The sequence below is a fragment of the Grampus griseus genome (assembly GCF_964374135.1).
Source record: "Grampus griseus genome assembly, chromosome: 13".
Classification (NCBI taxonomy): domain Eukaryota; kingdom Metazoa; phylum Chordata; class Mammalia; order Artiodactyla; family Delphinidae; genus Grampus; species Grampus griseus.
The window spans coordinates 85,782,522-85,794,494 of NC_139007.1; the positions used below are offsets into that span (position 1 = coordinate 85,782,522).

The 11,973-nt window shown below is 52.9% G+C and overlaps 1 protein-coding gene across 1 annotated transcript; it reads right to left on the reverse strand.

Annotated features, from left to right (window-relative positions):
- Positions 1 to 6,541: 6,541 nt before the first annotated feature.
- On the reverse strand, positions 6,542 to 7,562 carry PRR18 (proline rich 18; the record flags this gene model as incomplete). Its single annotated transcript, XM_082668809.1, has 2 exons — positions 7,474 to 7,562; positions 6,542 to 7,376 (listed from the first exon to the last, which is right to left on the reverse strand). The coding sequence occupies exon 2, from the start codon at positions 7,343 to 7,345 to the stop codon at positions 6,542 to 6,544; it is 804 nt and encodes a 267-aa protein (XP_082524935.1). The 5' UTR covers positions 7,346 to 7,376; positions 7,474 to 7,562.
- Between the last annotated feature and the right edge of the window lie 4,411 nt (positions 7,563 to 11,973).

Sequence of the window (11,973 nt, forward strand, 5' to 3'; positions counted from 1 at the left end):
GGCAGTGACCGAAGAGGTCACTGAGAACGTGGGGACCAAGGATGGGCCAGGCACTGGGCTCCGTGCTGCCAGCCCACCGGCATCACCGGGTGACACCTGGACACAGAGACCCTCAGGGTCACTGAGTCTCCCTCAGGGTCTGCTTTCTCTTTCACCCAGAAAGTTGGTTTCTTCTAAGAGCGCCTTTTCAGCAAGTCCCTGGGATAAGGTTTTCATGTTTTTGGCCTGGAGACCACATCACCCCATCCCAACCCCTCCGCTGTGTGACACACCCGTGGGTCTCAGGTGACTGTAACACCTCACAAGCATCATAACTGAAGGGTGTGGCCCCCCCCGAGTCGTGAAACTACAGAGTGAAACTAACTCGTGAAACTACAGAGTCCAGGTCAGGAGGCGTCCTGGGCAGACTTCCCTGGACGCTTCCCTGTGGGCGTGGGACACAGCAGCCGGGGGGAGGGGCGGGCACACCCCCCTCTGCCGCCCCAGCACCCGGGGAGCACCGGCCACAGTTTGGTTGTTGCCACTCATACCTGAGTGCTTGGGACACATCACAGGTGCCCCTTTTGTCTATAAAATTGGCCAAAGTGTTTCATCCAAACTGGTGATGAATGTCAGAGCTCGGAAATGAAGGCTAGTGTTGTTACTGATGCAATAAAAAGGCAAAACAGGGCTGCAGGCAGGCAGATCACAGCGCCAGGGACCAGGGCAGAGACTCAACCCAGTGGCTCGACAGAGCACAGCCTGCTGTGGGGGAAGAGTGAGCCCGAGCGGCCCCGGGGCAGAGAGGGGGGATGCCCAGGGCACGGGAGAGGCCCCGCACGGCGAGTGACGTGGCCGCAAACCAGGCGCTCCTTGCAGAAGGGAAGTGACTTTTTCCAGCGTCTTTGTGACTGTACGTTGGAGGCTTTCTGTTTAATCTTTTGCTTAAGGAAACAAGCAAAATCCTCCTTGCAGCAAAATGAGTCACAGTGCAGAATAAACACATGTGCCTCAGACATGCAAATATCAGGTGCTTTCACTGTTCCGCAAACTAGATACTGACCTTGGAAAGGAACTTTTTCTAAAATAAACAGCGAACACTAATAAACACTAAGAAAACACGCTGGCCAGCGCCTGCTCTGACCAGCACTGCGGGCGGTGGGTGGGAAGGCAGGCCTCCTTCTGTCTCCCGGTCTAACTGCCCTTTTAAAATCTGTGGGATTTGCAGTTAAATCCCTCCTCTTACTTCTGATCTTGGCGATTTGTGCGTTTTTTTTCTCTTGATCAGTCACACTAGACGCTTTTTTTTTTTTTTTTTTTTTTTGTGGTCACGCTGCACAGCAATGCAGGATCTTAGTTCCCGGACCAGGGTTCGAACCCGCGCCCCCTGTTGTGGAAGCTCGGAGTCTAAACCACTGGACTGCCAGGGAAGCCCCTCATTTTAACTAATCTTTAAAAAGAACCAACTTAGGGCTTTGTAAGTTCTCTCTATTGTAAGTGTCCTACTTTGTTGATTTCTGGTGTGATCTTTGTCTATAAAAGGTTTTAAATCTATGCTCCACGGAAAATTCAAGATTCCCAAAACCCACCGAGGGAGGTTCCTGGAAGGGGCGCCGTGTGAGGGTCCTCCCCACGCTCGCCCACGTGCCCTCCACATTCACTGGACCCTCTGTGTGAAGGTTAAGAAGTTGAATCCGGAGACCTGGGTATGAGGTCAGCTCTACAACTGGGTGGTGGTACAGGTGCTGGTGTGAGTTGCTTTCCCCTCTAGGACTCATCTACATCTGCAGATGGAGAGAAGGCTGCTGTGTCCTTGCAGCCGGGGCTGCATCCCGAGCCTCCTACTGGCAGAGGCTCCACCTGGGGCACATGGGGAGGCCCCCCCGGGAATCCCGCAGAGGCCGCAAGCCCCGGCTCTGTCTTCTCCCGCGCGTCTCCACCAGGTAGAGCGCGCTGCGGCCATTTCAGGCAGAGGGAATCTAACACCGCACGTGGGTTTCAGAACGCAGAAGGGCGGCGGCAGTGGTGGCGACACGCAGTCGGCCTGAGTCGCCCACGGTGGTCCCTGCAGGCCACGCGGCTGCCAGGTTCCCTTCTGCCGGAGCAAGAGCCCCCGAGAGCTGCTGTCTGAGGCTGCTGGGCCCCGAGCTGCCCCGAAGCTGGTCCTGCTGTCTGAGTCGGCCCCGCCTGAGGTCTGCTGAATTAGGACATCTAGATGGGGTTTGGATGGTCTGTGTCTTCAAATGCTTCCCCAGGATTTCAGACGTAGGCCTCCACCCCCCGCAGAGATGACAGGCAGCAGGAACTGAGGATACACATGGTGGAAACGAGTGGTTCTCAAAGCGGGCTCCAGGGGCTTCTGAGGGTCCCCAGATTCTTCTAGGGTCTTGGCTTGTATTTCTAATACAAGAAGTATTGATAGAAATATAATCTACACAGATTTAAGCTCTTTGGCCTCCTTCAATAACTTTTAAGCATAATATGTTTTTAAAGGTTTTGGTCTTGAGACCAAAAAGCTTGGGAGCTGATTTGCAGACAATTTTCTGGTGTTTTAGGCTTGTTGTTGCTAAATAGTTAAGCAGCTCTAAAACTACTTCCTAAAGACTCTCTATTATTATTTTTTCAGGTTTCCATATAATCCACCTCCATCACGTGGGACGGCCCAACTGAGGATGCAACTGAATTATCCCACTGGCTTTCATTAAGAACTAAGAGTAATATGGAGAACATTTATGCATCTTCTGGAAACTGCATTTAAGGATTCGGTCTACCATATTGTATGTAATACAAATATATACATAACACAGAAATAGTTTCCTCTAAGAAAAGGTTTGTCTCTTGTAATGTGTTAGTGTGTCTTGTTATTAGATATGGAAATGAACAGCTCACTACTTTAAATTTTGCCTTTGCTACCAGGAAGCTCAGAGCTAAATTTTGTGTTTGGCTTGAAATAAGTCTGAATTAAGGAGGTGAACCACAAGACAGGTTTTTATTTTAAACTCCTCAGGGAAATAAATCTTTAGCCCTCGCCACACATGTGCATTCAATGGTTAGAGAGAAAAATCTCGGAATACTCTAGCCAGGGAGGGTTTTGATTTTGCACACATAAGTGCCAGAGAATCATGTTTCTGGAGAGTAAAGATTCTCTGAAGTAGTAATTACAGCTGACCTTGAGCTGGGGATGCACCGTGTGGTCCCAAACGCTTCACACACACACCTCAGCATAATCCTTACCAGGATCCACCGTGTCCTCTTATCCCCATAACACTTAAGAGATGGAGACGCAGAAATTTAATGAGAGATGGCTGACAAAGAACAGCAGGCTGGACGGCTCCAAAGGCCACCTGTGACCTCCAAGTGAACATTCTCCTGGACCAAACTGGGGAGGTGCTCAGTCTCTAAGCTGAGCACAGGGCCACCATGCCAGGCCACGGGAACAGCAGCCCTCTTCACCGGGCAGCATCTGGACAAAGGCAGTGCTGGTCTGAACCAGGTCACGCTGGGCCCCTCACTGGTGACAAGGCGTTTGTGCGCAGGTCTGTAACACGCAAGTGTTTTTACTGCTCATTTCACAGTTCGCAGAAATGTTCATGCTAACATCAAAGGTACAAAATTACAATTTCAGAGTCAGTTTAATGGAACCAGATCCCACAGGTCACCACCTTCCACAGAATCGTATCATTTCTTGTGAAACCACAAAACTGAAGTTTCTGATTTCTGGCATCTGCTATTTCCGGAAAAGATGCACCTGCTTTCCAGCAAGACGCTCTGCAACATATCCTTAGGAGTATATTTGAATACAGCTTTCATGGGGGGGTCTGTGCCACGACAGGAGGTTGAGTACCGTTGCCAACCTTATTTCAATACTCTTTGACTAGCATTAGAATTATTAAAATCCTGGTCACTGCTGGCAAGTAATTAAGGCCAATGACCCTTTGCCAACCCCTGGAAATTCCAGAGCCCCAGGTGGGGCAGCACCACGGAGAGACCATCTCAGATGAACTTTATTTATTTATTTATTTATTTGGTCTCGCTGCTCAGCTTGTGGGATCTTAGTTCCCTGACCAGGGATCGAACCTTCGCCCTTGGCAGTGAAAGCACTGAATCCTAACCACTGGACCGCCAGGGAATTCCCTCAGAAGATCTCTAAATATCTCGGTGATCTCTTCCTGATCAGTGTTTAATATCCTCCTAAAAAGAAATACAGTCATCAAATTTCTCTTTTATTTAAGCATTAAGAAGCTGCAGCACAGTGACTTAGAAAACATCCTCAAAACATCAGTTACAACATGAACAGACGTCACGTGTCATGTGTAGAAGCTTTCTCGCGTTTTACTGAGGGTCGTCAACCAGCGTAGTATAAACGTTCCACACATCTGCTTTTAAAGTGACGAACAAGGCACACAACTCTACCCGACGTCGCAAGGGAGAAAAATGTGTGTGGTGTCTTACTGCTGCCAGTTAAGAGCGAGATGGGGCTAGGAGCCCAGAGAAGGGGGGAGGGTGAGGAGAGGGAAACAGACAAAGGATAACACAGGGGCACAGAGACCACGCATGAGCAGCAGCAGGACCCAGACACACACGGGCAGACGCAGAAAGACGCTCTGCAAACGTCGATTCCTTTAGCAAAGTCTTTAAAATGCTGTTATCGTCACGATGGGCAGGACCCTGGGCCTCTTAATCACCGGTATTTGCGCTAAGTGCAAATGAGAGCAAGTTACGACTCTGCCCACCTTGAATTCACAGTTCACTCTCAACCTGCTGGTTGACGTCCAGAACGAGCTTTCATTTCTCCCCCAGGACCCAGCTCTGCAGACGCCACCGGGGGTGCCCGGAGCATTCATGAGACACGTGTCTTAATTTCACCTCCGAACGATTGCTGACTTTGCCTCTCTGGTAGTAATACACTCATTTAAAATAAAAGACAGTCTAGCTCTGTGCATTCAAACAGGAGGCAAGCTATTCAGCGGGCGGGGTATTTGGTTTTGCATCTCATCTGGCGGCTGATCTAGCTCCCACAAAATTAGATGCTCCGTGTCTACCTAGACTTGTGCCTGGCCCGAGAGAGCGAGATTAGAGCAGAGATCTCCACAAGAAAAATACAAACTGGTTTTTAAAAATGTAAAGCTTCAATGTAAATATAATCAAGACTTGACACATTAAAGTCTAATGAGATAAACATCAAACTAGTCATTAACTTTTACAAAATAAGTCCAAAATTGAGGTAATACATTACACTGTTCTATAACGAGCTTTATCTGATTATAACATTTTTCCCCCTTCTCAACCTTCGAGTGAAATAGATGCATGGAAAAAAACAAATCTAGAAAAATCAGCCTGGAGTTAGTGGGGAAGAGCATGACCCCTGAAAGGCAGAAGAGTCTCACCCTTTGTTCAAATAATAGAAATTTCCTTTTCTCAAATCACTATATACAAATGTACAAAGCCACCACGTCACTGATTTTCACACAGCGGTTAAAAATACTGAAAACACACATCTGCTCTGCACTCCCCACTTTTCTCCCTAAACAAGCGGCTCTCTGGCCCGGCACATCTTGTCCTGCGTCTGGGTCCAGCTCTCTGCACTTTGCCCCCTCCCTCTGCCTACCCTTCCTTTCTGTAGCACAAAAGACATTTGTGAGCAGCACTTCAAGTACAGAGGATGCATTTTCCAGAAGCTGAGCCTCGCTCCGGCTCACACCTTACCCCAGACGCTGAAAACAATTCCCGCAGCTGTGCTTCAGAAAGCCTCGTGTGTGTGCGCGCGCGTGTGAGGTTTGTGAGTGGAGACAGGACTGCCGGCAAGAGCATGCATGTGAACCAGTGTGAGTGTGAGGATGTGTGCCTGTAGGAGCATGAGTGTGAGGTAAGTGTGCATGAGAGCACGAGTATGAGTGTGAGAGCTGAGTGCGTGTGTGTGAGTGTAAGCATGTGAGTGTGTGTACGTGGGCTCGAAAGCCCCCACGAGTCAGTGTTGTGACCACCGAGCACTGTGCCCGTCACAGCGCCCACTCTCCAGGCGGACCTTCCTGGTGGTCACTACCCTCCCCCTTCCCGTTGGGAAGTTCGGTTCACTTGAGCCCCCAGACCCTCCAGTCCCCGGGACATGTTTCTACTCAGCAGAAGCAAAATCCTAAGTGCAGCACCATGTCCAGCTCTGCACCAGACGGCCACCCTCCTGGTTCGCCCCGCACCCACACGTGGCTGTCACCCACTGCTCGGACCAGGGCACCTGGCGTAGCGCACCCGCAGAGCGACACCCACAGACGGGGGCCCGCGCCCCGCGGAGGGTCTCCGGGACCTACGCGAACCTTAGGAGTGGGAGCTGAGAGGCACCTTCACCCCCGCTCATCCCCCCCCCCCCACCACGAGCCCCGAGGACACCTGTGGGCGTGGAAGAGGCCCGCAGGTGCAGAAGGCAGACCCATAGGCCCCGGCGTGCGGCAGGGAGAGGTCGGCGGCCGTCCGCCCCCGCGGGAGGTGGGCCGCGTCCCGCGTGGGCCCCTCGGCTGCCGGGAGGGGCGCGGGGCGTCAGCGAGGCCGAGTCCCCCCGGGGGCGCGGTCACAGCGAGCTCAGGTGCGGCAGCGCGTCCAGGGGCCCCGCCCGCTCGCGCGCGGCGGCCGCCGACTCCACGCCGCGCAGCCACTCGGTGCACTTGCGCACCAGGCCCTCGTCGGCGGCCGCGACCTCCTCCTCGTACTCCACGTCGTCGTACTTGTGCCGCTCGTTGAGCAGCGACACCTTGAGCAGCGGGCGCAGGTCAGCGGGCCGTGGGCCGGGGTCGGGGCCCTGCAGGCCGCCGGGCAGCAGCGGGCGGCGGCCGAGGCCTGCGGCCCGGGCCCGGGGCCAGGGGGCGAGCGGGCGCCCGGCGTCGGTCGAGGGCGCGGGCGCCGCCCGACGGGGCCGCGCCAGCAACTGCTTCTCCAGGTGGCGCCGCTGGATGACCAGCACGGCCTCGGGCGTGAGGCTCAGGGAGAAGCGCAGGGCTGCGTCGGGCCCGGCCCCGGAGGTGGCGACCCCCGCGGGGCCGTCGCCGGAGCCGGCCGGCCGGGGCGTGCACGGAGCTGGGGCGCGCGGGCGGCCGGGCGCGGACGGGGGCGGGGCGCGCGGGGAGGCCGGGCCGGGGGCGCGGCGGGCCGGCGGCCTCTTCAGGGTGGCGGAGGGCCAGGAGCTGGACAGCACCACCGGGGGTCGCTCGGGGGGCCGTCTCTTCTCCGCGGCCGCGGCGGGCGGCAAGGGCCCCGGCGAGGCGCAGGCGGGCACGGCCGCCTTGCGGGTGGCGCCCGGCTTCCGGGGAGGTGGGCGCGCGGCCGGGACCCCCGGGGCGGGGGTGGGCGGCGGCGGCTGCAGGGGCGGGAACGGCATGGTGCTGCCAGGCCGGCGGGTCGTCAGCGCCCTGGAAGGAGAGGGGCGGCTTTAGTCTCCGTGCGCGGGGCTCAGAGCCCTCCCCGTGGGTGGCCGGGGTCTGGCCCTCGTCCTCGCTCCGCACCCACCTCGGTCCGGCCGCAGCATCTCCGGCTTCCTCACGTCCCGGCGCCCACAGCCAGGGCTTCACGCCAAGGCACCCCTCTCTCCTTCCTCCCTCCCTCCCTTCTGGGGCCGGGGGCTCTGCCCCGACTCGGGTCTCCTCGCCTGGCTCGGCGGGCAGAGCACCGTCCGCCCGGCCCACGCCGAGCCAGACGCGCCGGCGGGAGAAGGAGCCGAGCGCGGTGGCCGAGGACGCGGCGGGGCGAGGAGCCGCTGCGCCCGGCTGGTGTCACGAGCGACTGGACCGGGCGAGGCTCCCAGCTGGCCTTCCACCGCCAGGGGCTAGTTTTAATCCACCAGAGGCGGGGAGAGCCGGGCGTGTCCTAAGCCCTAGGCGGAGTCCTTGCACGTTGGAGAGAAAATCCTGAGTAGCCTCTCGGTGCCTTTAAGATGGTGGGCCAGGCGGCGGCGGCGGGTGGTACCTCTGGCCGGGCCGGCCTTGCAGTCCGGTGTCGGAGGAGAAAGCTGGCTGGAGCTCAGAGGTGGGGAAAAGACATTTCAGGGAATCTTCCTGCTTTTGCTTTTATATAATGTTGATGCCACTGCTGAAAGACTGTCATTTTAAAATTAAAAACCTAGTTTTCCCTGAATAGGCAAAATAGACCAGTTTCAGTGAAATCATGATATAGGAAGTACCAGACATTAAGTTCTTTTCAGGAGTGATTCCTGTGAGCAAAGGAGAGTATTTATTGCTGCAGCAGTGGTTCAGAATGAATGAGACAGCTTCACCGTCAACTTAGATTCTAGTGGTAGAGACACGAAAACACTCCTTCGATATTCAAACGTTTGTTGAATACATGAATAATTCAGTGAATAATTACAGAGCAATACGTCATAAAGTCAAAGTTTCATACAAGCAGTCCCTGCATTACTTATGGAGAACTGTCGGTTGTTTAGATCTGCAAAAAAAACATTTTCCATAGGATATGCTCTTCTGGGCTAACCCAGGAACGTACGTAGGTTGTGTGGGGCATGGCCCCAGCTTAGCTAAGAGCATTCAAATGTGGGTACACTCGTATGTGACCAACGGCCCCAGCGGCCCCGCCCAGCTCTCTGAACGCTCCTGTCGTGGCACCGGCACCTCTCTGTGGTCGGTGGCCACGAGGGCACCGGTCACTTTCCCCCCTGCCTACTCTGATGTGTTCCCACTGGGTCAGGCACCCCAAGAAGGAAACTTGATAGGTGACCAGAAACATTTCTCATGACGGCTGGGGGTGGGGGTAGGTTTAGGCCCCATCATCTCCACCAGCACCCTCAAAACCACCACCACCACCCCACCACCCCCCGTTTACCTCTTCTCCATAAAATATGCAAACACAGCTTCCAGACATGGACCTTCTCCCCTTCCCCACCAGGGCCTCGAGGCAACCTGTCTCCTCCCATAGCCCTGGGTGAATACGTTTGAGACCGTTTAGGTCATAAGATATCTGTGTCGTAGGTCCCGAAATCACACGTGCATTTTATTCCAGGTATTTCTGGGTGGGTGTGGACTAGGTATGTTAGCCGTGGCAGCAGGTGGACACTCCTGCCGGGAGTGTGGAGGGCAGGAGATGAGGTGAAGCCAGTGAAGACGGGGGGGTGGGGGTGGGCTGGAGGCCGGAGGACAAGGAGGGGGCTATGGTACCACTTCTGCAGGCACAGCCCAGCGGTAGCTGGACGCCCAGCGATTTGAGTAGAGTCCCCAGCAGTTCAAAAGCTGTAACCGCATCAGCGACTGGGTTTCTCTCCTTCCGATTTCCTAACTCTTAGGCTGCTTCAGAAGTAATGACAGTTGAAGGGTGAGGGTCGGAGGTGAGTGTGGATTGGCATCTCATAATTATAACAGCTAAGGGATGTGACTGACGTGCTACGTGGCAGGCACTCTCCTGACCCCTCTGACTATCTCCAATCTACTAGAAAATGGGGGCTTAGGTGCGGAAACACCTCCCAACAACACACGGCTCCAATGGGATGGAGATGAGCCTCAGTACCAGCAACGGGGTTCCAGAGCCGCGTCTGAGCCATCACACTAACGGAGAAGGACAGTCTTTGGGCAGAGGTGATGGGGGTAAGTAGCCTCCACCACCCACACCAGCAGAGACTGAGCACTTTCCCCCAAGAGAAAGTGAGAGTCCTCAGTTTGCCCAGCACATCTGACCAGACTGGTCACTGGGATTCTCCCAGTCCCCCCCATGTCTTGTCCCAGCCCAGAAGCCTGGGGACTTGGGAGGCTATAATCCGCCAGACCTCTGAGGCAGGAGAGTAAATGCTGAGTGCCTGCCCCCCATCACCCGCCCAAGTCGGAAGGGCATTCCTCTGCCCCCTCCCCGCTGAAGGCCCCACAGTCCCCCCGACCCATGGGGGAAGAGGAGTTCCCGTGCCTCGTGGCGGGTGGTCTGCTGTCCCAGGAGCCACAGGGGAGTTAGCATTTCTGAAGGGACTCCGGCCCGCAGACTCTGCCAACGCACCCAAATGACAGCATTACTGGTCCCCGCCCGCGACCTCTTCTACCTGAAACCTCCAGCCCCTCTAAAATTAGAAACTAGAAACCCCAGCAAGGGCCTGGGAGGGAGCCTGGGAAGACAGCACGGGTCTCGGCACTGTCACGGGCAGCTGGCTGTTAAAGAATCTATTTACACATTCTGTTTGGCTGAGTTGCTAGCCGGTGACGGTTACCAGTAAGGCAAGTCACACCAGGAGAAGACTGCCAAACTTACGTTCAGATGGAAAAGGGATTAGTCAAGAAATATAGTACAATTTAATTCGTAATTTACATAGGATTTTGCATAACAAGCCCAGAACACAACATTGGGGATAAACTGTTTATATATTAAATAGTACAACTTAGCACTAGAATACTGTGGTAAGCTTATCAGTTGCACAAACACGTTTCTGGGATCATCAGAAAGAGCTGATCTCCAAAAAACACGATGATTACATTTCACCTCGAGGATGTGAAATTTACTATTTCAAATAAGCTTGTTAATTTGAAAGGAAAAATCAAATATATGTATTTGAACTGTCCACAATTTTTACTTATGATATTTAATTTTCAAATTATGTTTATTCTATTTTCAAATTTCAAATAAACAAGGACAATACTTTTCCACTGTTTGGAAATTAATGGTAAGTTTTTCTCCTACTATTGTAGCAGAGTCAGTGTATGGAGAAAGACTTTTCACTGTAACAACCCTTTAAAGTATTTCCAGGATGAGTCAAATAAATGCAGAAAATATTTCAATCATTAAAATAAAATACCAAGAAGAGCATATCCAGGAGTATATCCCAAGTAAAACTATAGAGGGTTACTGGTCCACAGGTTTGAAACTGAACTGAAAATTATGGAGGCTGTGGTATGATGACGCCGCTCTGCAAATAATGGCTGTAGACATGCTCCCACTTCACACCTGGACCCCACAGATACATCCAAAATGGACGTGTGCTCTTTATCACACAGACATGTGTGATCAACTGGTCATCACCACAGAGTTACAAGTTGATTAAATTACAGCCAGTGATCGCACCATAATACCAGGAAATTAGCCATTATTTCAAGAAATGTTTCATTTTCCTCATTAATGTTTTAGGTTCTTGGTTCCACTAAGGCATATACTTCAATGTTCAGAAAAATTTCAAAAAGGAAAATAAATCAATCTTATTTTTCCAGTTACACCCTCTTTCCATTTCTATATTTTAATTCAAAGCATTTTACTTAATAGAGCGAGAAGTAAATGTTCTAGATCCAACATCTAGAACTAAAACTAAATCTGAATTTTAAAATGTGGAAAGCTCATTCTAGTTTTAAAAATCCTATTTTATTACTGAGACATAGAGAATTTGGCCAATAACTGGAAAACACCTCCATTTTTCCTTGTGACACTGGTCTGTTACTGTGAAAGCCTTCGCGAGTAGAAAACATTTAGGAAATTGTTCAGATATTATTTGCTTTAGTCTTTCTTTTTTCCCATCATTAAGATAATAATCTGCTTTATCGAGATTACTGCATTGAAACCTCTTGAGAGTCTTATGAGAGAAGCAGCAGTAACACTTGCATTTTACAGATGAAGAAACGAAGGTTTACCCAAATAGCCCCAGAGCATGGCAGGGGCGATACCCGTCCAGGGAGTGAGAGCCCAAAGCACGCTCACCACTCAGCGCCAGTGGGTCTCAAGACCCCTTTACACTCTCAGGACCCAAAGAGCTTCTGTTCTGTGGCCTCTATCTACTGATGTTAACCTTGTTAAGAATTTAAACCGAGGGGCTTCCCTGGTGGCGCAGTGGTTGAGAATCCGCCTGCCAATGAAGGGGACACGGGTTCGAGCGGTGGTCCGGGAAGATCCCACATGCCGCGGAGCAACTAAGCCCGCGAGCCACAACGACTGAGCCTGCGCTCTAGAGCCCACGAGCCACAACTACTGAAGCCCATGTGCCTAGAGCCCATGCTCCGCAACAAGAGAAGCCACTGCAGTGAGAAGCCCACGCACCAC